Source organism: Orcinus orca, chromosome 12 (assembly GCF_937001465.1).
Source record: "Orcinus orca chromosome 12, mOrcOrc1.1, whole genome shotgun sequence".
Lineage (NCBI taxonomy): Eukaryota > Metazoa > Chordata > Mammalia > Artiodactyla > Delphinidae > Orcinus > Orcinus orca.
Window position 1 is genome coordinate 22131999 of NC_064570.1, and position 24912 is coordinate 22156910.

General features: G+C 36.6%; 2 protein-coding genes across 5 annotated transcripts in view; both read right to left on the reverse strand.

Moving 5' to 3' along the window:
* VTA1 (vesicle trafficking 1) overlaps positions 1–6299 on the reverse strand; it is a 65510-nt gene extending 59211 nt beyond the window's left edge. For 3 of the 4 annotated variants that reach the window (XR_007470665.1, XR_007470666.1, XM_033406110.2), the window contains exon 1: positions 6120–6299. Coding sequence is in view for 2 of the 4 variants with exons in the window: in XM_033406110.2 (XP_033262001.1) it covers positions 6120–6240 (121 nt within the window). In the remaining 2 variants the exon portion in view is untranslated. The remainder of the gene's footprint in view (positions 1–6119) is intronic. The other variant, XM_004263761.3, reaches the window with a different exon arrangement.
* A 10308-nt stretch (positions 6300–16607) lies between these two features.
* Positions 16608–18465, reverse strand: GJE1 (gap junction protein epsilon 1). Its single transcript, XM_033403972.1, has 3 exons — positions 18427–18465; positions 17568–17750; positions 16608–17003 (listed from the first exon to the last, which is right to left on the reverse strand). Exons 1-3 carry the CDS (start codon positions 18463–18465, stop codon positions 16608–16610), a joined length of 618 nt encoding a protein of 205 aa, XP_033259863.1.
* Positions 18466–24912: the final 6447 nt, after the last annotated feature.

Sequence of the window (24912 nt, forward strand, 5' to 3'; positions counted from 1 at the left end):
AGGAATGAGGAGATGTTACAAATATGAGTAAATTTAATAATTTGTTATTAGTTACTACATTAAAAGGTTCAGAGAAGTAAACACTAAGCATGTTAGTCAAAAAATAATTTGATCTATGGTGTTTCAACACTCATTCCTGACTTAAAAATAAAAGATCAAACAATTTAGAAATGTTTAATTCCCATTAAGGCCAGATATAAATCATTTTTGGAAATCACAAAATACTGGAAAGGAGGAGGCACAATGGGCACATCCTATGACATATCTATGACTTAATCTAATACCCACAAGTCATAAAATACTGTGTTTTGAAATTCTTTTCATTACGTTTCCTTACTGTAGTAAGAGCATGTGAAAAAACTAAGAATTACCGTATAGTTCATTTATTCAATCAACAGATATTACATGTAAATTACATAATTTACAATTCCACCATGGCTTAGGTACTGTATTAGGAGTTAAGAGATTCAACTAAGACATACTTCTTGCTCTCACAGAGCTTACATTCTAGTAAGAACGGAATATTCGTAATATTTAGAACAATGGCATTCATTAAATATTTATGAATGCCAATTATGTGCCAGGTGAAAAAAAGGTATCAATCCCTGTCCTCCAGGAGAATCCAGGAGACAGAAAGGTAACAGTGTTATAACACAATGTGATCAAGATGGGGGACATATGTGAAACAATTTCTAGACCATTCTATGAGGTCAGGAAAACCAATCTGCAAAAAGTACTGAGTCCGTAAGCATAAATTAGATTAAGAGTAAGTCAGAGGGGATTCCAAGCAGAGAGCAACATATATAAAGCCTCAGAAATAAGAGAATATGGAACTTTTATAAATCAGCAAGTACTTTAGCAAAATAATCTTGAATTTTTTTCTCACAAAAAATTCTTCGTTGCTCTAGGAATTTAGAATATTTTTGTTTGCTCTAAGTTTATAGAAATGTATCCCTTCACACATTTTTCAGTTGACATCTACCACTTTTCATCAGAAGTTTAAACAGGTAAAAAAATGTAATTTCTGTACTACATCAAATATTGACATCTAAAAATTATATCACTCTTTCAACTGTAAATACCATAGTAATTTGATATCTACTATAATCTATTTTAAGATACAAAAAGCTTTTTTAAGAGTCAGAAATAATACTGTGTATTTTCTTTTAACCCATATTTCTATTTACTTATCTTATAGAATTTTATTATAAAAAAATGTATTTGTATGCTCAAAAGTCCTACTTGATTATCCTATCATACTGCTCTGCAACAGAAAGGATATAAAAATTGAAATTTTGACAAAATTTCCTGTGAGAGAAGCTACTATGTGTTAAAATATTTCTTCTGGAATTGAGTTTTGGCCATTATTATTATGTATAATTGATCAAGACAACATGATTATTTATTTTAATAATCATTAAGTATAAATATTACAATTTTCTTGGAAATGCATCAAATAATGAGTTAAACTGCCTATCTATGAATTAATATGATTTATCCTCATAATGAACCAGGGTAGAGTATTGGTTCTATTCCTACGTTCATTTTTATGAATTTAACAAGGGAGAAAATTCATTCATATAAAGCAGCAGATGTGAATGGAAGCTCTGTCACAGCAAAATCACTGAATTCTTTAAATTCCTTCTGGGTTATAGGCTAAAAACCACATCATCACTTATCATCAAATAATATTGTTAATAATCTCTCTTAGCTGACATTTTAATTAGGTCTGCCTGAAAATCTGTTTTAAGACTAGGAAAGAATCTGTCACCCCATCATTAGAGTATTCATTCTCTCAATTCCTGTGAAGTATTCAGAAAAGATCTTATAAAGAAAGACTCATCATTTTCTTTCAAAGGCTTCTTTTTATCCTAAGACAGTGACACAGGATTGGGAAAACGGAAATACTGTTCATTTCAACATCTGCTGGCAGGAAAAAAATTTTTTTAGTATTTTAATTTTGTCACTTGTTTTAAATGTATTTCTGAAAAAACAAAACACTTCAGAGCTAAAGATTTACCTCATTTAAGGAGAATGTCCACCATTTTACATAAATGGCAAAACCAGCTGTTAAAGCCAAACCAATCAGCCACTGGAGGTTTACTTTTTTCAGAAAAATATGACTTCCCTAATTCGAATAAATATGTTAACACGTCCCCGCAAGCCCCATCTCATTTCTGAATTCTAATTCTAAAATTTTGATAACCTACAGACCTTTACATGAGCTTGTGACTTGGATGAAATAAGGCACTGCCCCACTTCAGCATTTCCCTTTTGTTTCTTACCTCCGGAATGACACTTTAGTAAGGAACAGAGAACAAAAAGGTAAGGTCATATAATGAAAACTCTTACCATTTTGAAACTTCAGAACACCTCAACACAGGCCAATTTTGAACATGAGATGTTACCCTTAATATATATACATACAAGTGTAAGAGACTCTGAAATACAGAGAAGTTTCCACTGTGGTACATTCATGTCCTTGTTCCCACAGCTAAGCCTCTCCACACCATCTTGCACTTGATCTTGGTCGCACACTGTCCCTCTGCACTCCTCTGGATAAAATCCAAAATGACCAAACAATGGCTGCTAATAGCTAAGAACAATTCCTTCTTCTTCTGAGTTTCATTCCTGACCGCTCCCCTTATAAAAAGTTATATGTTAGAATGTTCCTTTGACATCCTTTCTTTCTCATGCCCAGCATTTTAAAATAAAAGCTTACTCTTTGCTCTGACTGGTGTTCTTCCAAATAAGACAGAGAAAGATAGGAAGCTCTACCTAATACCTTAATTGAGGTTTCACTAATACCAGTAATTTATTTGAACTGTCCCTTTTTTCTGGACACCCTGGAGTACCTTCCACCTTCTTCTCCAGGGCAATACACCATAAAAATGCTAATGAGGCATCAGAGTATGTCCTTCTTCTTTAAAGTAGAAGGGCAACTGAGAACAGGATATGATTTAAAAAAAAGGAAGAAGCATACTACTTTGCTACCTTGACCAAAGGAACTTTGTCAGGAAAGAAACATACAGAAGTTGAGAACTGTGAAAATGATTCCCATAGAATTATTTGCATACTGAAGTTTGAAGAGCACTGGTTTAGTACATCTAGAGCATAAATTACAAGGAAAAAAGTCATCATGAGCCATCTTCTGTTAGACAGCAGAATCACACCTAAAATATAACATGCACAGGAATTATCAGACAGCAAATATAAACGTAAATATTTTTTAAAGCATTTAAAGAAGAGTGTTTTAAAAACACAGTTAACAAAAGATTATCAGAAATGGCTAGCTGATTTAAAAACAAAATGAGAACATCTAGAAATAAAAAATGGAAATAGAAACTCAACAGATGGGTTCTACAATACGATATGTGGAGGTGAACACAGACCTAAAGAAATTATACAGAATGTAGCACAGAAAGAAAATGGATACAAACTATGAAAGCATTAAGAGACAAAGAAGCTAAAGGAGAAAAATGCAACACATACCTAATTAAAACTGCAGGAGAGAATAGAGATAGCAGAGAAGCAGTACTTGAACAGATGATAGTAGAAAATTTTCTAAATTTAATGAAAGACACCAACCTACAAACTCAGGAAGCCAAAGTGCCAAATAAGGTACACAAAAAGAAGTCAAGGTCTAGAAAATCAGAACATGAACCATAAGGAAGAGATTAATAAACTGGCCATATTTTAAAATTAAAAACTTTTGCACATCAAAGGATTTCATAAATCAAGTGAAAAATCAAACTATAAACTTGGAGAAGACAATCACAACGCATATACCAATGGATCAGTAGCTAGATTATTAAGAAAAGACAATGAAATAGAAAAACGGTCAAAAGCAATAAATAGGTATTTCAAAAGGAAATCACAAATGGTTAATTAAAATATGAAAAGATGCTCAACTTTATTAAGGCTCAGTGAATTGCAAATTTCACTCGAATGAGACATCATTTCACACTCGTCAGATCAGCAAAAATATAAGTCTAATAGCAGCAAATATGGTGAGTACATTAGCATTCATTTTACTGTTCCTTACATACATTATATATGTTCTTTAACATGCATATGTTTCATAACAAAAATATTTTTCAACTGTCACCTGGATTTAGCAATAAAAATGTTTGTTCATGACCCTGCTGAGAGCAATTACAGTGAAATAATGGGCATGAAAACCAGACCACAATGGGCTGAAAAAGTTCTATTAGATAAGGATGTAAAGACAACTACAGACAATTATTTCAAGCTTATCTTTGAGGCTGGGCAGACAGGACTGCAACTTTAGGGGAATGTCACAGTGAGAGCTCCTTTTAGTTTTTAAATAAAGGAAACTAGGGCAAGTTTAGAAAGAAACAGCAAAAGAGGGAAGATAATGACACGGGAAATAAAGGGTCTCTGGGCAGTCACAAAGGTATATAATACAGAACCCATAAACAGGGATTAGTTTTACACAGAATCAAGGGTTCCTATTTCATTGTTATAAGAGATAACCTCTTTGACTTTAATCACATCGTTTTTCTCCTTGCTCTATCACTCCAGTTACAATGGTCACCTTGATCCTCTTTCAAGCAAGACTTTTGTGCTTTTTTTGTGTACCCCCTCTATGGAGAGTACTCTTTCCCCGGTGATGCAAAGCCTGCCTTTCACTCCTTTCAAGTCTTGTTCAGATGTGAACCCAGTGAAGCTCTCCCTGACCAGTCTAAAAATGAAATCCCTTCCTCACTTCCTACCACCCTACTCCTGGTACTCCCTATACTTTCCCTGCTTTATTTTTCTTTGTAACCTTCTAATATTCTATATAATATACTCATTTTATTGCTTAATCTCCCCACCCCATAGTACGTAAGTTCCATGAATGCAGGAACTGTAGTCACAGTTCCTGGTAATGCTCATACAGGTAGAATCTTAATAAATACAAGCTGAATGAAAGACTAATAGTCCCTACTTAAGGAACCTCAAAAACAAGTATAATGGAAAAATGCTGCTACGATTTGAACAAGCTGAGGTAAAGCCCTGAGAGTAATCAACTTACTGCCCACAGAAGTGGTGACATTTGAGTTAGACCCTGAATCATAAGGAGTTTGCTAATTGGAGAATAAAGGAAGAAGGTCCAAGACAGTGAAGAACATGGAGGTTTGAAAGAGGCTTGCAATTTGAGAAATGAAAATGGGGTTACCTGGAGTATGGCAGGGATGACAGTGGACCATTTTTTAGCTAATCTTATAACGTCCACAATAGAGGACACATTATATTGAGCTTCTCAAGGCTAAAAATCCTTTTCAGAAGCTTTATAGTTGCTTAGTCACGTGTTTTATTTGCAATAACATTAGAGTATGGAATATGAAATAAAGTTTACCGGATCTACTCTCTTCACTGCAAAGGAAAAAGTGTCAACAAATTTAATCTGTGTTTTTCATCACCTGTAGATTATAAGCATCACAGTCAACCAAAGCAAGACTATTGCTACCAAATGTCTCAACCCCAGGTATTATTCAAAATCAAGACTATAAATTCTCATTGGTGGGACAGGGTAGTTTGAATGCAGAAGGGGGAATGGACAAATCCAAGTGCTTGTTTTGTAGCAGCTACTCTCCATTTATGAATTTTTGAATGCGCTTGCATGTTGTCCTAATTCACCTGCACTTATTACTATAGTTTCAACTAGTCAATCTTCCTTTTGTCCACATCACTACTGTCTTTGGGACACTTACCTTCGTTTTAGCTCCAACTCAATTACTTAACTACCCAGGTTATTATCAGGATTCCCTGGTAGCGATAGGAGCCTCTTGTGTGTACACGCAGAAAAAAACCCTTAGAACAGTGTGTTCCAGAGTTCATGAACCCAAGTATTCTGTTTAAAAATATTTAAGCACAAGACTGGGTAGGTCGTGGACACCATGGTCCTTTTGAAGTTTTGCCTTTCTGGGGCCTTCGAGGGGGCGGAGAGAAGGTGGAGATCCCTGAGGGGGGAGGGGCCCCAAGGGATTCCCAGGGCAGGTCAGAGGTCAAAGCTCAGATCTAAAGCTAGGGGAGCGGGGCCTGCCTTAAGAACCAGGGGGTGGTGTGTGGGCCCCGGAGGGTAAGTAGGGCCGCGGCGACTCGGAAAGACTCACAGTAATAGGCCACCACAGGGTCCCGCTTGTCATGCTCCTGAGCCGTCCTCAGATGATGCTGTATGCTCTTAAACTGTGGAGGCAGCGGGGGCAGCGGGGGGAGCGGAGCAAGGGCCGCCATCTCCACTCCAGGAACAAGCCCTTCTTACTCGCCGGCCACCGACACTTCCGCTTCCGTCTGGGAGGGTGCGCGCACTAACGCGCAGGCAAATCCCGCCCATTTTCCTGTTGCTCAGCAACGTCGAGGCAACTACGGGTTCCCAGCAGGGACAACCTCAGTGCGCCTGGCTCGTAGCGTTATAGAGCCCAGAGGAGGTGGAGCAGTTTGGCTGTGATACTGCCTATGGCACCAGCGCTCCCTGCTGGCCGCTGGCCGGAGGGAGAAGAGATTTTGTTTTATTTCTCTTCTGTTTCCAGCCTCTACCCGCCTTTGTGGCTGAAGGATGGGTAGAAAGGGAAACACAAAAAGAAAATAATGTTTGTTGATTGGGAGAAAAGGTAAAGACATGAATTGCCTTTGGCATCCTTCAGGAATTATCGTTTGCAGTACCTCAGATTATATTAATAGCGTCCATAGAAGCTTTTCTAATTTTAGAAACTCTAAATTCAATTCTTGCGTAAGATGAGAGATGATGTGTTTCCATTTTAAATTACACTCTTCTGTATGGGCACATTGGATAAAATAACCAGTTACTTTTTCAACATAAATACTAACACATTAAGCTTGAAGAAAATTGAGCTTCTGTTCTGAGCTGGAGAGCATATACACCAGTGAATGAATAATTTGTAGATCGTTTGTTTCTGGAGAGTAATGAGAGATTTGCAAAGTCATTTGACAGCTACTATCTTGTCAATGCACAGATAAGGCGTTCAGGTAGTAGTTCTTGCTCAATGCTGCCGACTCATACCATTGTAGGTAGGCATCAACTTTTCCTTCTACCATCAGTGACGTCATCAGTTCTTTTTCTCTCCTCTCCAGCCCATGCTATCAGGACTTTACACTTTATTTACCTCCTCCAGTAACCTTAATCTTTATTTCTTTATTTTATCTCACTCCCCAGTTTTGAGAGTTCATCTTAAAACTGGTTTTCATTGGAATCACACCATCTCCAAGAAACAAGATCTCAAGCTCTGAAATTTCCCTCTGCCTACTATTTTCTAATCAACACTCCACCCTATCCCCACCCCCAAGCTCAGCAGAACCTACTCTGTGTCCTTGTGTTGTCTCCAGTCCACATTTTTGTCTATCCCTTTTTGCAGAGTACATCACCTTAGTTAGCGGGCTACCTGTTTTACAAGAAACTTGAGTTCTGTATTCTCCCCAATTTCAGCAACACATTCATTACCAGTTGAGAACGTATGTACTATGGACTGAATATTTGTGTCTCCCCAAAATTCATATGTTGAAACTGAATGCCCAAGGTGATGATATTAGGAGGTGGAGCCCTTGGCATATGATTAGGTCATGCAAACAGAACCCTCATGAATCAGATTAATACCCTTATAAAAGAGACCCCAGAGAGCTAGCTTGCCCTTCCACCATTTGCAGATACAATGAGAAATCAGCAGTCCTCAGCTTGGAAGAGGGCTCCCACCAGATCCTGACCATGCTGGCACCTGAACTTGACCATCCAGCTTTCAGAACTGTGAGAAATAGATTTCTGTTGTTTATAAGCTGCCCAGTCTGTGGTGTTTTGTTATAGCAGCCAGAACAGACAAAGATAGTATGGTTTCTTTCTCATGCTCTATTCCCACTATCCAGTCAGAAGTTGCTAGATTGGTAGAGAAATTAATGAAGCAAAGCAGAATCATCTCTCTGTCCTTATGATGTCTCATTTATTCTTTCCTATTAGTTCTTGATTCTCAACTGTGGTTGTCCTTAAAGTTCACCCCAGAAAATTTTTTTTTAATTAATTAATTTATTTATTTATTTTTGGTTGTGTTGGGTCTTCGTTTCTGTGCGAGGGCTTTCTCTAGTTGCAGCGAGCGGGGGCCACTCTTCATCGAGGTGCGAGGGCCTCTCGCTGTCGCGGCAGAGCACAGGCTCCAGACGCGCAGACTCAGTAGTTGTGGCTCACGGGCCCAGTTGCTCCGCGGCATGTGGAATCTTCCCAGACCAGGGCTCGAACCCGTGTCTCCTGCATTGGCAGGCAGATTCTCAACCATTGTGCCACCAGGGAAGCCCCAACCCAGAAATTTTTTAAAAGCTCACGTCTAGGTACCCCCGCCCAGGCTTACGCATTTTACTGTTCTGAGTTGGATCCTAAATACCAGTATTTTTAAAAGGTCTTTAGTAAATTGACACACTCAAGTTTGAGGGCCAGTGCCCTAGTGAATCATCAGTACATGGCTGATGTTTTAAGCCTTCTCCACTCTCTTCAAGTCAGATCCTCTAGCCTGATTGCCTTGGTCAGAAACTGCACTTCCTGCTACTGAAGTTAAGTTCACCAAATATGAATTGTTTCACCTCTTCCGTGCCGCAACAAAGCAAGAATAACTAGCTAGCAGTTTGCCAAGTATCTACTGTGTATCGGGCATGTTTCTAGTTACTTTAAATCATTTAATCTTTACTACAACCCTGCAAAGAAGGTGTTATCATTTTCATTATTTTACAAGTGAGAAAAATGAGACACATAGAATTTATTTAACTTGCACCAGGTCACAGCTAGTAAGTATGAGTGTAAACAAGGTAAATATTAACAACATGAAGTTGATTTTTCCGGTTGATGATTTACAATTAAGAATTTACTGATATTTTACTATGAAGAAGGACCTAACTCTCTTCCATCCAACTCTGATCAGTTGCTGAAGGACCTGATGTCACCCTCCAGGTTGGGGCTAGAATCTTGGCAAGTTAGGGGAGGGCAGAGATAGGGGATAGGAGCAACCACAGGAAGAAGAAAAGGGAGAGAGACCAGAACTGACCGGTGTTTTGGTGGGAAAAGGTAAATGTTCTGCACCATTCCCTGGACTCCAGTGTACTCGTGGTCTTCTCACAGCAAAACTTTCTATTTTAATTGTGGTCACCAATATTTTGATGGGAAATGACAGGGCTCAACCAATGTAATGAGGGTAGTGTATACCTATAGCTGTCTCTTTTGGGTACACTCTCTATGGTAGAAATTTGTCTTCCAGTATATGAGACTCACATTCTGATTGTTTAGCATCCCCTAAAATAGAGTTGTTTTTTCCCCCTACAGTTGCTATCAGAAGACTGAAAGAGATGACCAATGACTTGGCCAGGTCCATTTACACATCCATGGCTGAGACAGGGGTAAAGGTAAAAAAATGCTTTTTATTTTTTTCAACATGGATATCTGGTTGTTCCAGCACCATTGAATTAAATTGGAGAATTAAAAGAAACAACAACTATATACGTGCTGAACTATTTTTGGTCTCTATTGTTCCTGTAATCAATATGCCTATCTGCATACCAACCCTACTCTGTTTTGATTATTGTACCTTTGTAGTAAGTTTTGAGAATACATAATGTAAGTCGTCTACTTTTACTTTTTCAAAATCATGTTGGCTATTCTAGGTCTTTTGTATCCCATATAAAATTTAAAAGCAGCTTATGAATTTCTACAAAAGCTTTCTGGGATTTTGACTGGGATTGTATTGGATTTACACATCAATTTTGAGTGACCGAAGTTATAAAAGATTAAGGTCTCTAAACCATGAACTTGGTTTATTGTTCCACTTATTTAAAACATCTTTAATTTCTTTTTTAAAATAAATTATTTTATTTTATTTTATTTATTTTTGGCTGCGTTGGGTCTTCATTGCTGTGCATGGGTTTTTCTCTATTTTCAGTGAGCCGGGGCTACTCTTCGTTGCCGTGCATGGGCCTCTCATTGCGATGGCTTCTCTTGTTGCAGAGCATGGGCTCTAGGCACGCAGGCTTCAGTAGCTCTGGCTCACGGACTCTAGAGCGCAGGCTCAGTAGTTATGGCACATGGGCTTAGTTGCTCCACGGCATGTGGGATCTTCCTGGACCAGGGCTCGAACCCGTGTCCCCTGCATTGGCAGGTGATTCTTAATCACTGCGCCACCAGGGAAGCCCTAACATCTTTAATTTCTCTCAACACCATTTTGTAGTTTTCATTGTACAGGTTTAGCATATCTGTTGTAAAATTTATCTCTACCCGTTTCATACTTAATGAATAATATTGTAAATCTTATTTTAAAATTTAAATTTCATTTTTTATTGCTCTACAGAAATTTCAATCTTGATAACTTAATTACAAATTCTAGTAACTTTTAGCACATCCTTTAGAATTTTTTATTTACATGATTATGTCTGTGACTAAAGATGATATTTCTTCGTTTCTAATCTGTATATCTTCTATTTTTTGTCTTACTGCATTTATTGAATAAGTATATATTAAATATACATGTAATTTTTGTTTTGTTTAGTCTTATTGGCCTTCAGTTCAATGTTAAACAAAAGTGGTAAAAGTACACATCCTTACCTTTTTTCCCGATTATATGGGAAATTATTCATTCTTCCACTATTAAATAGGATATTTCCTGTAGGTATTTTTAGATGCTTTTCATCAAGTTTAGCTAGTTCCATTTTACAGTGAGAGATTTGGGGTTTTGTTTGTTTGTTTCATTATAAATGGGTGTTATGTAATCAAATGCTTTTATCCGCATCTATTAGGATGACTAGGTGATTTTTTTCCTTTATTCCATTAATCTAGTTGAATTACATTAATTGGTTTTGGACTGTTAAAAAAACTTTTCATTCCTGGGGTAAACCCCACTTGACCATGATGTATTATCTTTATATATATTGCTGGATTACATATGCTAGACTATTTTTGCTAAGAGTTTTTGATATCAAGGTTATGCTGGCTTCGTTAAATGACATGGGAAATAGTCCCTCCTAGTTCCTGAAAGAGGTTGTGAAGTATTATTTCTTAAACGTTTGAAGGAATTCACCAACGAAGCTATCTGGGCCTGATTTTTTTTTCTGGGAAAGCTTCTATTTTAAATTCAATTTCTTTAATAGGTGTAGAGATATTCATATTTTCTGTTTATTGTTGAGTCAGTTTTTAGTAATATGTGTCTTTCAAGGAATTTTTCCATTTCATCTAACTATCAAACTTATTGGTATAATATCATTCATGGTGTTTCCTTATAATCATTTAAATGTTCTGTTGTGATGTTTCTTTCTTTTTTCATTTATGATATGAGTAATTTTCATTTTCTCTTTTATTATCTCAATCTGTCTAGCTAGAAATTGGTCAGTTTTACTAATCTTTTCAAAGACCATCTTCTCCTTTCATTGATTTTTCTATTGTCTTTCAGTTTTCTATTTCAATGTTTCATGCTCTTATTTTTATTTCCCTACTATGTAATTTGTATTTAAACTGTTTTTTAAAATAATTTCTTGAGGTGGAAGCTAAAAATTCTTTTTTCTAACATAATATATAGAACTTTTAAAATGCTGTCGAGAACCATTTTAATTGTTTTCCACAAATTTTGATAAATTGTGTTTAAAGTAGTTTAAAATTTTCCATGTAATCTCTTCTTTGATCAATGGGTTAATAAAAATGTATTGTTATTTTCTCAAATATTTGGGCATATTTCAGATATCTTATTTTTATTAATTTCTAGTTTAATTCCATTGTGAATTAAACAAAGTCATTGAGACTTTATCATGACCCAGAAAATGAACTTTCTTGGTGAATGTTACACTTGCACTTGAAAAAAATGTATATTCTGCTGTTGTCTAGTAAGAGTGTTCTCTAAATATCAGTTAGTTCAAGTTGCTTATTGGTAATGTTTGTGTTCTGTTTCCTTCCTGATGTTCTACTTTGTCAATTGATTACTGATGAGGAATGTTGAAATCTTTAATTATAATTGGATTTATTTCTCTTTTCAGTTCTAGCAGGCTTTGCTTCTTCTATTTTGGCACCGGTGGCATACACGTTTATAACTGTTATGCTTCCTAATGAAATTATACTTTAATCATTATGAAATGTCTCTTTTATCCCCGTCATTATTCTTTGCCCTGAAATCTGCTTGAGTTTTCTCATATTAATACAGCTAATTCAGCTCTCTGATGCTTACTGTTTGCATGATATATCTTTTTCCACTTTTATTATTATTTATTTGTAAAAATATTAAAATGTTTTAAATATTTAAAGTGGGGTCTTGTTAATAATTTGATCTGGATTTTTTTTTTAAATGTGGGGCTTCCCTGGTGGCGCAGTGGTTGAGAGTCCGCCTGCCAATGCAGGGGACACGGGTTCATGCCCCAGTCTGGGAAGATCCCACATGCCGCGGAGCGGCTGGGCCCGTGAGCCATGGCTGCTGAGCCTGTGCGTCCGGATCCTGTGCCCCGCAACGGGAGAGGCCACAACAGTGAGAGGCCCGCGTACCGCAAAAAAAAAAAAAAAATGCAGTCAGAAATCCCTGTTTTGGTTTGGAGTGCTAAGACCTTTATATTTATTGTAACTGTTGATATTTTTAGGTTTAGTTCTACTACCTTGTTATTGTTTTCAATTTGTCCCATCTGTTTTTTTCCCTTTTTGTCTTTTTGGTCATCTTTTGGATTAATTGAATGTTTTAATTTCCTTTGTTGGTTTAGTAGCTAAAATTCTGTTGCTTTTCTGGTTGTCTTGTATTTAATAGTATACATCTTTAAATTATCACAGTGTACTTCAAGTGATATGTAACTTCATATATATTATAAAATCTTATAAGGATATACTTCCACACTTGATTTGATATGCCACACATAGTTTTTTCAAGAACAATTTTGGATTTATCCATCGTATGCTGTTTTTTTCCTAATTTATTACTTTCTTTCTTTATTCTTATTAAATTATTTTTGTTTTCCTTAGTTTTATTTTAAAGTTCTTACATTTGCTGTTTGAATTACATTTATTGTTTATTTTTTAAAAAGAAATGTATTTTCCACTGTCAATTGGCCATGCACTACAATTTTGACAATATCTTATAGGTTTTAATATGTAATATTCTGACTGTTGTTCATTTATAAACAAACTGAAAAACTTCAGTTTGAATTACCTTATTTGACCCAACAACTTTTTCTGGAATAACTTTAAATATATTTTCAAGTGGTTAGTTATTTGTTTAGCTTTGACATTCTTATTAATTTTTGCTACATTTGCAGTTTAGTTAGAAAAATCAGTTTTTATATTTTAAACTGTATTACTTATATTTAAATATCTTATATTTTATAAATGCTATATTTTTATGTAGCATTTATCCAGGAGTATACAGCTGTGTGCTAACAATCCTGACATACTTACTAACAAAATGAAATCATAGAATGGTATAGATCATTAAGGAATTGAAAAGACTGTCCAAACCAACTCTCACAGGATCTGTATCTTTACACATAACAATATGGACTGTTTACTTAAAAGAAGCAGAGGTGACCAGGGTTCCTCTAGTGGCTTAGAAATGCTATCCTTCCTCCTTGTGAGTTGAGGAGAGAGAGTCCAGGGCTAAAGAGGCTAGTTTTCATAGGACAGACCACCTTAGAGGGAGAAGTTACAAAGCATGAGAGCTCCAGAAATCTGTAAAGGGTCTTCGACTGAGTCCTGATCAATGTACATCTTTAAACATCTTTGCAGAAAAAGAGCTACCCGAAAGGATTAAAAGGAACAATACCCAAGATTCGCACAGAACTGAGAACAGTTACTTTTTCCAACAGCTAGGGTAGAAATCCTCTTAAAAAGGAGCATACTTTGACAATGTCCTAGGATGAATCAGCATAAGAATAAATCAAATTGTTCGCCTGTGAATGGGCAGTGATATTAAGGGAGGTCTGTTGGTTTTTTTAAAAAATGATCGTCCCTTAGAAAAATCCTGAGGGGCAAACAAGAAGAACGTCTTTTTGCCCCTTCTCCCTTCTTTCCCTGGGCACAGCAAAAACCTGCTTCCTGTAGCTACAGCAATTTCTGTTGTAACCATAAGTGCAATGGGCCGAATGTTGTGTCTCCCCAAAATTCATATTTTGGAAATCCTAACCTCCAATGTGATGGTATTAGAAGGTGGGACCTTTGGGAAGTAAGTAGGTCATGGGGAGGGAGCCCTCATGCATGAGATTAGTGTCCTTATAAAAGGAAACCTAGGGAGCTCTCTGGCCTTCTTTCCACCATGTGAGGATACAATAAGTCTGTAACACAGAAGATGGCTCTCATCAGAACCTGAACATGCCAGCACCTTGATCTCAGACTTCCATCCTCCAGAACTATGAGAAATAAATTTCTTCTGTTTATAAACTATCCAGTCTAGGTATTTTGTAATAGCAGCCCAAATGGACTAAGACAATGAGTCAACCAGCTTGAGGAAGGAATTCAAGAATTTGAGAATGGTGGAAAGATAACATTTCCAAAGCACCAAAGAGGCATCTCATAGAGCACTCAGAAACGTTTTGCCTTAGTAACGGGGCAAAATTAGCCCTTCAGTAAGGGCTACACTGGTCCCATCTAACAAAGCTTAAAAGGAAGTACAAAAGATCAACAGTTTCCAAGTAATTTAACTGTGCCCCAGAATAAAATTTAAGAATTATTTATGGGAAGACAAAAATATTCAGCATCCGATAAGGTAAAACACACAATGTCTGGTACCCAATAAAAAATTACATGCCTTCTAAAGATGCAGGAAAATATGAACAATATTGAAGATGTATGTGTTTGTGGGAGAATTGGTTGGAGGAGTCCACCCTAGGTACAGGCAATAAAGGGTATATTATCTACAGATAATTTAAAAATAAGAATAAAACATACTAGACATTGTTGCTGCTTATTATCACTAAGGGCCAGTGATTCTAAAGAAAATCAATGAGCAAATAGTCTTTCCCTTCAGAGGGGGCTATTTCCAACAGCCCCCAGCCTCTTGTCATATCACTGTGCCCCTCACTAGAATATGATCTTATAAAGGTACTACATCTTGTTTATCTTTGTATTTGAACTTTTAATGTGGTACATGTTTAATAATCGATACTATGTAGCCATTTGTTGAATGAAGGTAAATTGGATTTTTTCTTGTGCTTTTCTGTGGAGAAAGCCTCAATGATTTAAAAATTAATGTAGAAATTCATGATATGAACCATAGGTTGAATAATGCTTAAGAAAAAATTGAAAACCTCAGTTTTTGACTGACTATACTTATTTCCCTAATAAAGCACCAGTATAACGCAGTCATACATAAAGTTTTTAAATGATGTCAAATGGACATGATTCTTGGTAAGATAGGCAGATAAAAAGAAATGCACTGAATTAATATAAAATTACCTTTGACAATGTTATGTGGCAGCCTGAATGGGAGGGGAGTCTGGGGGAGAATGGACACATGTATATGTATGGCTGAGTCGCTTTGCTGTGCACCTGAAACTATCACAACATTGTTAATCGGCTATACTCCTTTATAAAATAAAAAGTTTAAAAAATTGCCTTTGAAATCATTTCATAGCTATTTAGGAAGTCTAGCTTAATATAAATATAACTTGCTATTTCAATAATCTTGAATATAGAAACTATTGTAGGATATCTATGAGCACAGAGGGGTTTTTTTTCCCAACAAGCAACAAGGAAACCATGCACACTATTTTCCATAGCATTTTTTGTTTATTTGGTGGCCACATTACCATCTCATTTAATATTTAAAATTTCAAGACAACAGTATGAGTATAATATTAAAAATGTAAGTGCTCCATTTCTTCAAGTTAGTCATCAAATTATAGAATGACTTTTAATAATTAATTGACAACTTTTGCACTTAAATAAGTTATATTTTACATGAATACAACAATAATTACATCCTCAAAGTTTATGCTGCATAGTTAAGTGGAAAGGGAAATAGCTTTATAGTTAGGAAAGCTGAATCCTAGGATTGCATATATTAATCTCCCTGAGCCTCATTTTTCTACTCTGTGTAAAAGAGTTAATAAAAGTTTCTCTGGCCATAAAATACTGTGATTGATTAAGATGTTGTATATGAAAGAACTCTGTAAAAGTACTATTTAAAAATGAGTTAACATTAGTTCCATGTATGTTTCCTAATGTGTGACAAAATTAAAATGGAACAAAGGTTTTGTTCAAGAATCCCTTTCTTTGGGGCTTCACTGGTGGCGCAGTGGTTGAGAGTCCGCCTGCCGATGCAGCGGACACGGGTTCGTGCCCCGGTCCGGGAAGATCCCACATGCCACGTAGTGGCTGGGCCCGTGAGCCATGGCCGCTGAGCCTGCACGTCTGGAGCCTGTGCTCCGCAGCAGGAGAGGCCACAACAGTGAAAGGCCCGCGTACCACAAAAAAAAAAAAAAAGAATCCCTGCCTTAGAACTGAGTATTGTACTTTATACTAGACATAAATTTTAGACACACTGAGGTTAGTTTGAAGAACAGATATTTATGTTTGAAATTGAGATACTCACTGAATGAGATAAAACTAAATAAAAATGGTTGATAAATAATTGTGGCATGACAGTAGGTAATCAACCTTTTGGTCATTGCTTAATTAGAAAGCATAATCTTCTAAATATTATCTCAAAAATCTCAGCAACACATAAGACTATTGTAATTACAGTAAATGTATACATTGCAATGAGAAAAATGGTCTTCTCAAAGTGTTCTGGCACCATGCATCTTATGGTAGTAAATTTTTTCCGAAGAGACACAGCATCACACAGGTAGAGAGGTTTTACTTGGAAACCAAAGAGGTGAATCTGAAGCCAAAATGCTACCACTTCTAGACTAATTCTTAATAAAACAGAGAGGATATAAATCACAGTGTAGATGGGCTTTTGAAGAATGCATTCTTGATTGATGCTTTTACATGCAGCATAAAGATGAAAAATAGCTCCAGGAACCAGGACAATCACTAGTTGTAATGCCCAGAACACCTAAAGTATGTCAGAAATATCTTAGTCAAATCAGTCAACACGTAATGAAAAAACACACTAAAAAAAACCATAATTCACTGACCCTCAATAGAGGCTAATTTAAAAATTCTAAGTTTTGTAAGTCTTATGAGGATAAAAATAATATAATGAAGGTGGTAATGCTGGACATAATCTCATTTAATACCAAGATGTTTAGAGTTTAAAATTTTAAACACTTAGTAATTGTAAAAATGTAGTCATATTTTACTGTCATCACCTACCAATTACTACTAATGATGGAATACGTTATTTTAGTATCTACTCAATTTCCATTTCTAATTACAAGCCTGGAGTATAATTCTAACATCAATAGATAATAGGATGCTGGACTTGGAAGAAACTCTTGACCAACTCAAATTAATTTACCTGAAATATACAGCTAATATTTTAAAAAGGTAATTATTCTAGAAATAATACCTGTTAGAATATTCTTCATCTTATTATGACATTATTTTACATTTAAAAAGAAAACAATTTTATCTGGTGTGGAGTAAGGTTTACATTTGTGCACACAGAAACACTTACTTGTGGAGTGATTGGCCTGAACTGATTGTAACAGATGAGGTTTATTTCTCTCCTGTCTGGATCACAACTGAAGTGCAAAGCCTCATTCCCGTAAACTGCAAAGCCTAACACCCCAAGGAAGAACATTCGGACCGATCCAAAGAAAAGGGTGTGGAATTGACCGATCACGGTGGGAGGCTTCATCTGTTACAGTTTTAGGAGAAAAAAAAAACTTTTGAAAACAAACATTAAAGGGGGATATTTTAAAGGATGATTTCATTATCACATTTAAAAAAAATTAAGATTCATAAAGTTTCAAAGAAAGACAGGAACTTAGAGATCATCAAGCCCAATTCAAATCCTGCATTTTGAGATTTACCCTTTTCACTTTGAAAATCTGAAGTGCAACAGTCAAATAGGAACTTGTTGCTAATGACATAAATAATTTTGGAAACTTGTAAAAAGCTTTGAATTTAATTAATATCCCTTACCCCTGTAATCCTTTTGCAATAAAATCAAGGTAATCTTAGTATATCTAGTACCTTTTTAAATAATTGGATAATAAATCCAACATTAAATTCATTAGTATACACACTATCTTAATAAGCAAATAATGTTTATTTAGTTGTCATTACAGCTTCTCTTCTCAATTATCAAATTGAGAGAGCGATCAGCTTTAAAGCACCAACAGCTAAAAGTAATTCCTGAATTATTCTAGTTACAGTTATTTAAATTCAGAATATGTTGAAGCAAACGGTTGATATTTATATCATTCTCCATACATGTAGAGGACCTTATTCATCAGCACTCATGCAAATCATGTTAAAATAACAGATAGGACTCATACAATTGTTGTTGCTGCTGCTTGTATAATACTTACACATCCTTCATAGAAGTTTTTGATGTAATTTAGAGACATGTCTCAGGAGATGTTATCCCAGCATCCCTGTGGGTTAATCCTTGACCCACATTGCCAGTTTGTTTCTGCCAGAATCAAACTCTTATTTTCTGTCATAACTTTTACAACAGAAAGCACTTATCACTGCACATTTCTCTCCCCTCCTCCTTTTCTTTTTTTTTTTTTTTTCATAGATCTCTGGGGCTCCAGTCAACTTTCCTCTCTCCCTCCCCAAACAAAACAAAAACAAAGAAACAAAAGACTAGGGCATGTGGTCAATCTGATAATCCCTTGATTTACACTGTCAGCATAGCCAGCCAGCCAGACAGGAGTGCCAGTAGAGCAGGAGGCCAGGCCAGCAAGTGTTCTGACACTCAGTGCCTCTCAGTTACCTAAGAATTTCCTGCGCGTAAAGCAGCGGACTCTCTAGCTTAGCGTTTTCTCTGAAATGTCAAGTGATCTTTTTTTTTTTTTTTGACTTCCTTTTAGGTATGTCTGAAAAGATAAGTATGTGGGAAATATTCCTGATTCTTTCTTGTTTACTTCCATGGAATAAAACTGATTTCTGGGAAGTTTAAGAAACTGTAAAGCAGGTTATGATAGCTATTGCATCACTGAATATTACTAATGTGTTACTATCTTTGTCTTTTTGATGAATGCTTACCACAGCCATGGAAAAATCTGCAGTTAGATCTTGATTCTAAGGTAAAAGATAGGATACTGCTAACCAAGATAAGACCTGGATCTAGCATAAATCATGTGAATAATCCCACCCTCCCTTTCTTTTGTCCTCAATAGACACATCATCTGCTAGACATGGTTATGGGTACTGAGAATGAGCAGGGGCCAAGAACAAGTGGCTGCCTTCTAACTGATAATACATCTGCTTGCTATCTTCCAGCCGCCTATAACACTATTCAGCCAATGGTTGATCAAACTTGATTTCTTCACTTGCTTTTCTCATCTTTGTTTTGTTTGCAATCTGTGAAAGTGATAACTCCAATGGACTTCATTGCTCTTGTCAGCAAGTGGAGAAGTGATTGCATAACACATGTAGTTATAACCAATGAGCAAGAGGCAGTGGCCTTTTGAACCAGACTGTTGTATTGGATAGGAAAAAATAAAAATGGGCAATGTAATCACCCCTCAGAACTGTTGAGTAAGAGAAATTGGTATATATTCTCATCTTCTGTGAAACAGAATTCCAGGTTCACTGTGTGTTGATTCCTTCGAAGGGGTATCCAAAAGCCAAAACAATCATTGGCATGAGAGGAATCCTGCTTTGACTTCTACCATTGTACAGTAGTAAATGTTTTTGTTTAGACAAATATATTCAAGTGTCAGACTTGTAAAAATCATCAAAGTTCTTCCTGTGTTTTTCCGGAGATGAATGAAATTGTCTTGAACCTTAGTTGCATGTGTAGAAGAGGAAAATGCAGCATCATTTCATTGTTGGGATCTATGAGAGGCAAAATAAATAATACTGGTCTTCCTCTTATGGGTTATGACCCGACTGAATCATAAGACAAAGGAATAAGGCAGATGGGTACCAAAATGTCACCTTTGTTACACTCTTACTACCATAAAGATTTGGTTGGAAAAGGGACATAGCTTAACTCTTTGGGAAAGTGTGACTTTCAGGCAGACACAGGTGCAGGCCAGGTCAATGCTGTATCATGGCTGCCTTTCCAGCATGGAGCGCCCCCCTCCTGTATAAGATTTATGCATGAAAAGAGCAGAATAGAACTATTGATCTCTGTGGGCAACCTGCTCCCAAGGGGAAGATGCTAAGAAATGAATGATGTATGCCAAGTTTTACTTTCCAAATGTAAGGTGAACTCACCAGATAAGATAGTGAGGTTGGCCTCACATGTATGATACTTGGTAGGGCTGTTAATTAGGGTGACAACCTGAGCTTCCTTACATGTTAATAGTTGCAAGTTTCCAAAAGCAGCAAAAGAGGGCAATCCCCAGTGTGCAAGCATTGTTTAGGCCTCTGCTTGCTTCATGTTTGCTGATGTTACATTAGGCAAGATGAATTACAATCCCAACCCAGGTTCGAGAAATAGATTCTATGTCTTGATGGACCTGCAAAGTCATGTTGCAGAGCTGTGGGTACAAGGATAGAAAAAAATCTGTGGCCAACTTTATATTCTACCACAGTGTGCCCTATGATCACATATATTCATATCTCTCCTATATGTCTTCACCTTAATCCCAGGATGTCAGAACTCTCATCTAATTATAGCATTAAAGTTTGAGTACAGGGTTCTGTGACTTGTCTCATGTGCAAATCTGGATGTGGCTCAGAGGTGACTCTTGGTGATCCAGAATCTAATGAAACAAAAGGAAAAGTTATTTTCCATACAAGGTCAATATACAATGATGATAAGGGGTAGGATGATTCCAATAGGTGCTTCCACTCCAACAGGAGGCACATCACTGTCACTGGTCCATGACAATTTTGAAATCTTGCAGGGGAAATGTTGCCAGTTCTTCCTATTCTGGAGTCAGAAAATGTCCGTGATTAAGGTATAGTACTATTCCCCGAAAGCTGCTCCCTAATTTACTGTACTCTACTGCTTAATGGAAGTGGGTCCTTGGCTGAAAATATCTTCCCTTTTGCATTTAAAAGAATGGCTATATTCGAAGCTGATTATCTTCCTCAAACTGCTTCTTGTTAGAAGAAAGTTGGGGCACCAGAAGTCATTTCTACAATTTCACCACTATTTTATTTTAAGTAAAATTAGTAGTTCTTTTACTTGTACAAGTCTCTTAATCACTTTTTGAGTTTTCTATATATTACATTTAATGCAATTAATTTGGAAAAAAAAGGTATACCCACAATTATTTTACAGATATTTATTTATTTATTTACTGCTATTTTTGGATTAAGCTTCTCTGAGACCATGCTTTTAAGATTTTTAGAAAACTTTTGTCTAATTGATTGAGATGATCATTAGTCATGCCTTAAGTATTTGAGTCTTATCAAGGCTGTTATAGTCACATGAATGATTTGTTTTTTACCCTCAAACCATGTTTTACATGAGAAAGTTTTACTGGCCAACACTAGGGATAAAAAAAAAGAAAGAAAGAAATTCCTGTGTGGCAAGTCCTGATCCCTCTATATTTTCCCCAAATTTTCTTTGCAAACTCATCTCTAGGCTTCTTCACTAGGTAATCTCTCTCTTCTTATACCTTATAAAATGTGGCCAGTAGTACCAAACTGTTACCTTTAGTATTCTCTCTGGGATGTTCCTTAGTCAAATCCAACATTTAATTAATACATTTTCTACCTTCCAAGTTATTTCAGGTGACTGTTGTGCTAATTGTCTCACTACATATAATAAAGGTTACCATATTTCCAGCCTGTCACAGTAGTTTCCTCACTGCTTTTCCAGCCTTCACTAATAGTTTCTCATTGCTTTCCCTGACATTAGTAATAGTTTCTTTGTTACTTTTCTACCTTCTGCCTCCTGCCTGGTCCCAAAGATGATGTCATGTTTTTTTAACGTATTTGTTATAGTAGCTCCTGATCCTTGGTACCAATATCTATATCAGTTAAGAATTGTTTTCATAGGAAGCCACTCAATTAATGGTCGAACAGCAAACACTTACTTAGCTTATGGTTTGGGTGATTATTTTTCCTTGTCTGGGCTGGCTCAGTTGACCTCTGCTGGATTCTCACGTGCATGTGTGGTCAGTATGCAGATAAGCTGCCAGAAGGGTTATCTAGAATGACTTCACTCGTGTCAGGTGGTTGGCAGGCTTTGGGTGGAGTGATAAGGGTGACTATGGCACATGTTTCTTGTCGTTTGGGGGACTAGCCCAGGCTTATTATGGTGGTGATTGCAGAGTTCCCAAAGCAGCAGGTAATGGAAAAGCCCAAATGTGCAAAAGCTTTTCAAGTTTCTGCATGATTCATGATTGCTAACGTTCCACTGGCCAAAGCAAGTGTCACCGCAAACTTGGATTCCAGCTCTTAGTGGGAAGATCTGAAGTCACATTCCAGTGGCATGGATGTGGAAAGATGAAGAATTTCCAGTAATTTTACAATCTATCACATGACTGGGGGCATAAATGGAGTAAATCTAATATTCAAGAATCTTGGCTGTTTCAAAATGCAATTTGAGAATCATGGATATGTACTTTCTTTCGTAGAGAATCCTAGAATCGATTTATGAGAACTAAAGTTTGAGGTCAGGCTTGTGTGCTGTTACATTGAGCCCCTACTTCCTGGTGTGAAAGGAACATGAGAAGGACTAGAACAGATGGGAAAAGAACTCTCTTGTAGTTAAAAGCTAATAATAATGTATTACACTTATTGAACGGTTTCTATTTGCTACTAAGTGTTTTAAACAAATTATCTTTCTAAATTCTTACAACTCCGTAAAGTATGTACTCTTATAGATCTATTTTGCAGATGAGGCTTAGAGGGTTTAAGCAATTTATCCAAAGTTACAGTTAGTAAGTGGTAAAACCAGGTAGGGACAGACAGTGAATGAGTTACTTGTTGTTAAATGACAAGCTAAAGGATATTATTGAGGATATTAATAGGTTGATTGCTAGGATCCTGAAACACAGGGAATGAAGGGGAAATAAGCTCAGACATTCTTATTTTCTCTGAGAAGAGCTCAGAGAGTTATCAGGACACACAGCAGCTGGATGGTTCTGCAGAGCTTGGCCCTTACCCCATGCTCCTGGCCAGATCTCATTGTGAATATGAAAGGCCATGAAGAGAGCTAACCAAGTATAATACATGCTGAGGGAGTACTTGAGAAACATGAAAGACTCCACAGAAATGAATTTAGCTGATGTTTCTTTCCCAATTGACCTCAGTGTAAGACGAAATGACCACATGGTATCTGGGATTAGGGGCTCTGGAGTCAGAAAATCTATACTGTTTTCACCATTTGGCTAGATTTGAGATCTCAGGAAAATTTACTATCTTAATCTCAGCTTCTTTACCTGGGGATGACAATAGTATTTACCTCACAGGGTTGTTGCATGTGGATTATTAAAGCACTTGGAGGACTATTCCTCCTGTCTTTAATGAGAGCTTGAACCATCAATTGTTTTCTATTCATTTTTCCTTGTTGTGGAGACTATAGGATATTAACATATTAATAATCTTTCTTAAACAAGGAAGAACCACTACTTTCTTCAATGTAAAGAAACTTTGGGTTGGCCAGAGTAAGAATGTTTCAGGGAAGGATAAATAACATGCAAATGCCATGTCTATTTTCAGTGTCTCTCTCTTCATCTCTGTTTAATCTATTTGGGAGGCGTGTCTCTTCTGTTAGGGTCTATTACTAAGATGGCAAGATATGGACTTTTGCTCAGCAAGGACTAGTGGGATTGAACCCCAGTGGGCTTTGAGTAAATTTAATCACTAAAAGCTACCTCTGCTCTCCAAGCCTCAAAGATTTAAAAAAATGACCAGGACACCTCTATCAATTTCCTGACTAAATGGCCAAAAATTTGAGGCAACCATACCAGCTTACTTGCTCCAACTTGCTTAAAGCTTTTAACTTCAGAGAGCGGGGTGAAGACAAGCTCAGGTGTAGCACTGCTACTGCTGCTACTACTACTATACACATACACACAAATTGCTGGCATTTATGGATCGCTGCTACCTTCCAGTACTAATCTAAACCCTGGAAGTCACATATAATCTTTGACAGATATTCTTGATGTCCTAAAATTTCTGAGATTAAAAACATTTAAGACCTTTGTGGTCTAACCCGGAAGGGGGGTAAACCTTTAATTCTGTGCAGAACCCAAGACAGTATTGAATAAATTAACAGTGTAGAAAAGCACTATTCATGACAGCTTACACATGAAAATCAATCCATACGTTAGTTATTATTACTATTTAGTAATCTGCTCTAAATTAGTACTTTAAAATTGAGTTATATGTATTGCTCTAGATCTATGCTTTTCTATGCGTTTGTGCTTATTCACCCATTTTTCTCATTCATACACTAAATATTGAGCGCCTACAGTATCAACTGCTGTGTAAGGTATTGGTAATATGTAAGAACGTTGTGGCCCCTGCCTTCATGGGGCTTACATAAGAGCATGTGTGCTTGTGTTGTATGTATGTATGTACATGTGTACATGTGTATACATGCATGTAGTTGATGTGTATACTCCTGAGAACTTGCTTAAAATGAGGCATGACATATTAAATCCTTCAGAGTAGTGTCGTAAACTATCTTGGGTTATTTTATATCTGGCAAACAAGAAGAAATGATCTCTATATAAGTTTTGCACCGTTACAGTATTTACCCTCCTCCACATGAGCTATCCAATGACTGTTGAATGGGATGGAATAGAGGTCAATTTAGGTGCTCCCAATAGTGTGCTTCACAGAAGGACAGCTGAGATAAGGCAATCTGGATAGCTGCCTCACTTCATAAATCACAGTCCTTAACCAATTCACATCTCATTGAAATCTCTGACCTG

What these genes read in the sequence shown, in the direction of transcription:
- GJE1 (XM_033403972.1), bottom strand. Translation starts at nt 18,465, where the DNA reads ATGTCTCTAAATTACATCAAAAACTTCTATGAAGGATGT. An exon ending in AAAACTTCTATGAAGGATGT is followed by an intron (nt 17,751 to 18,426) that starts GTAAGTATTATA and finishes AAACTGTAACAG; the next exon opens with ATGAAGCCTCCCACCGTGAT. An exon ending in TCAGGCCAATCACTCCACAA is followed by an intron (nt 17,004 to 17,567) that starts GTAAGTGTTTCT and finishes GACATACTTTAG; the next exon opens with GTGTTCTGGGCATTACAACT.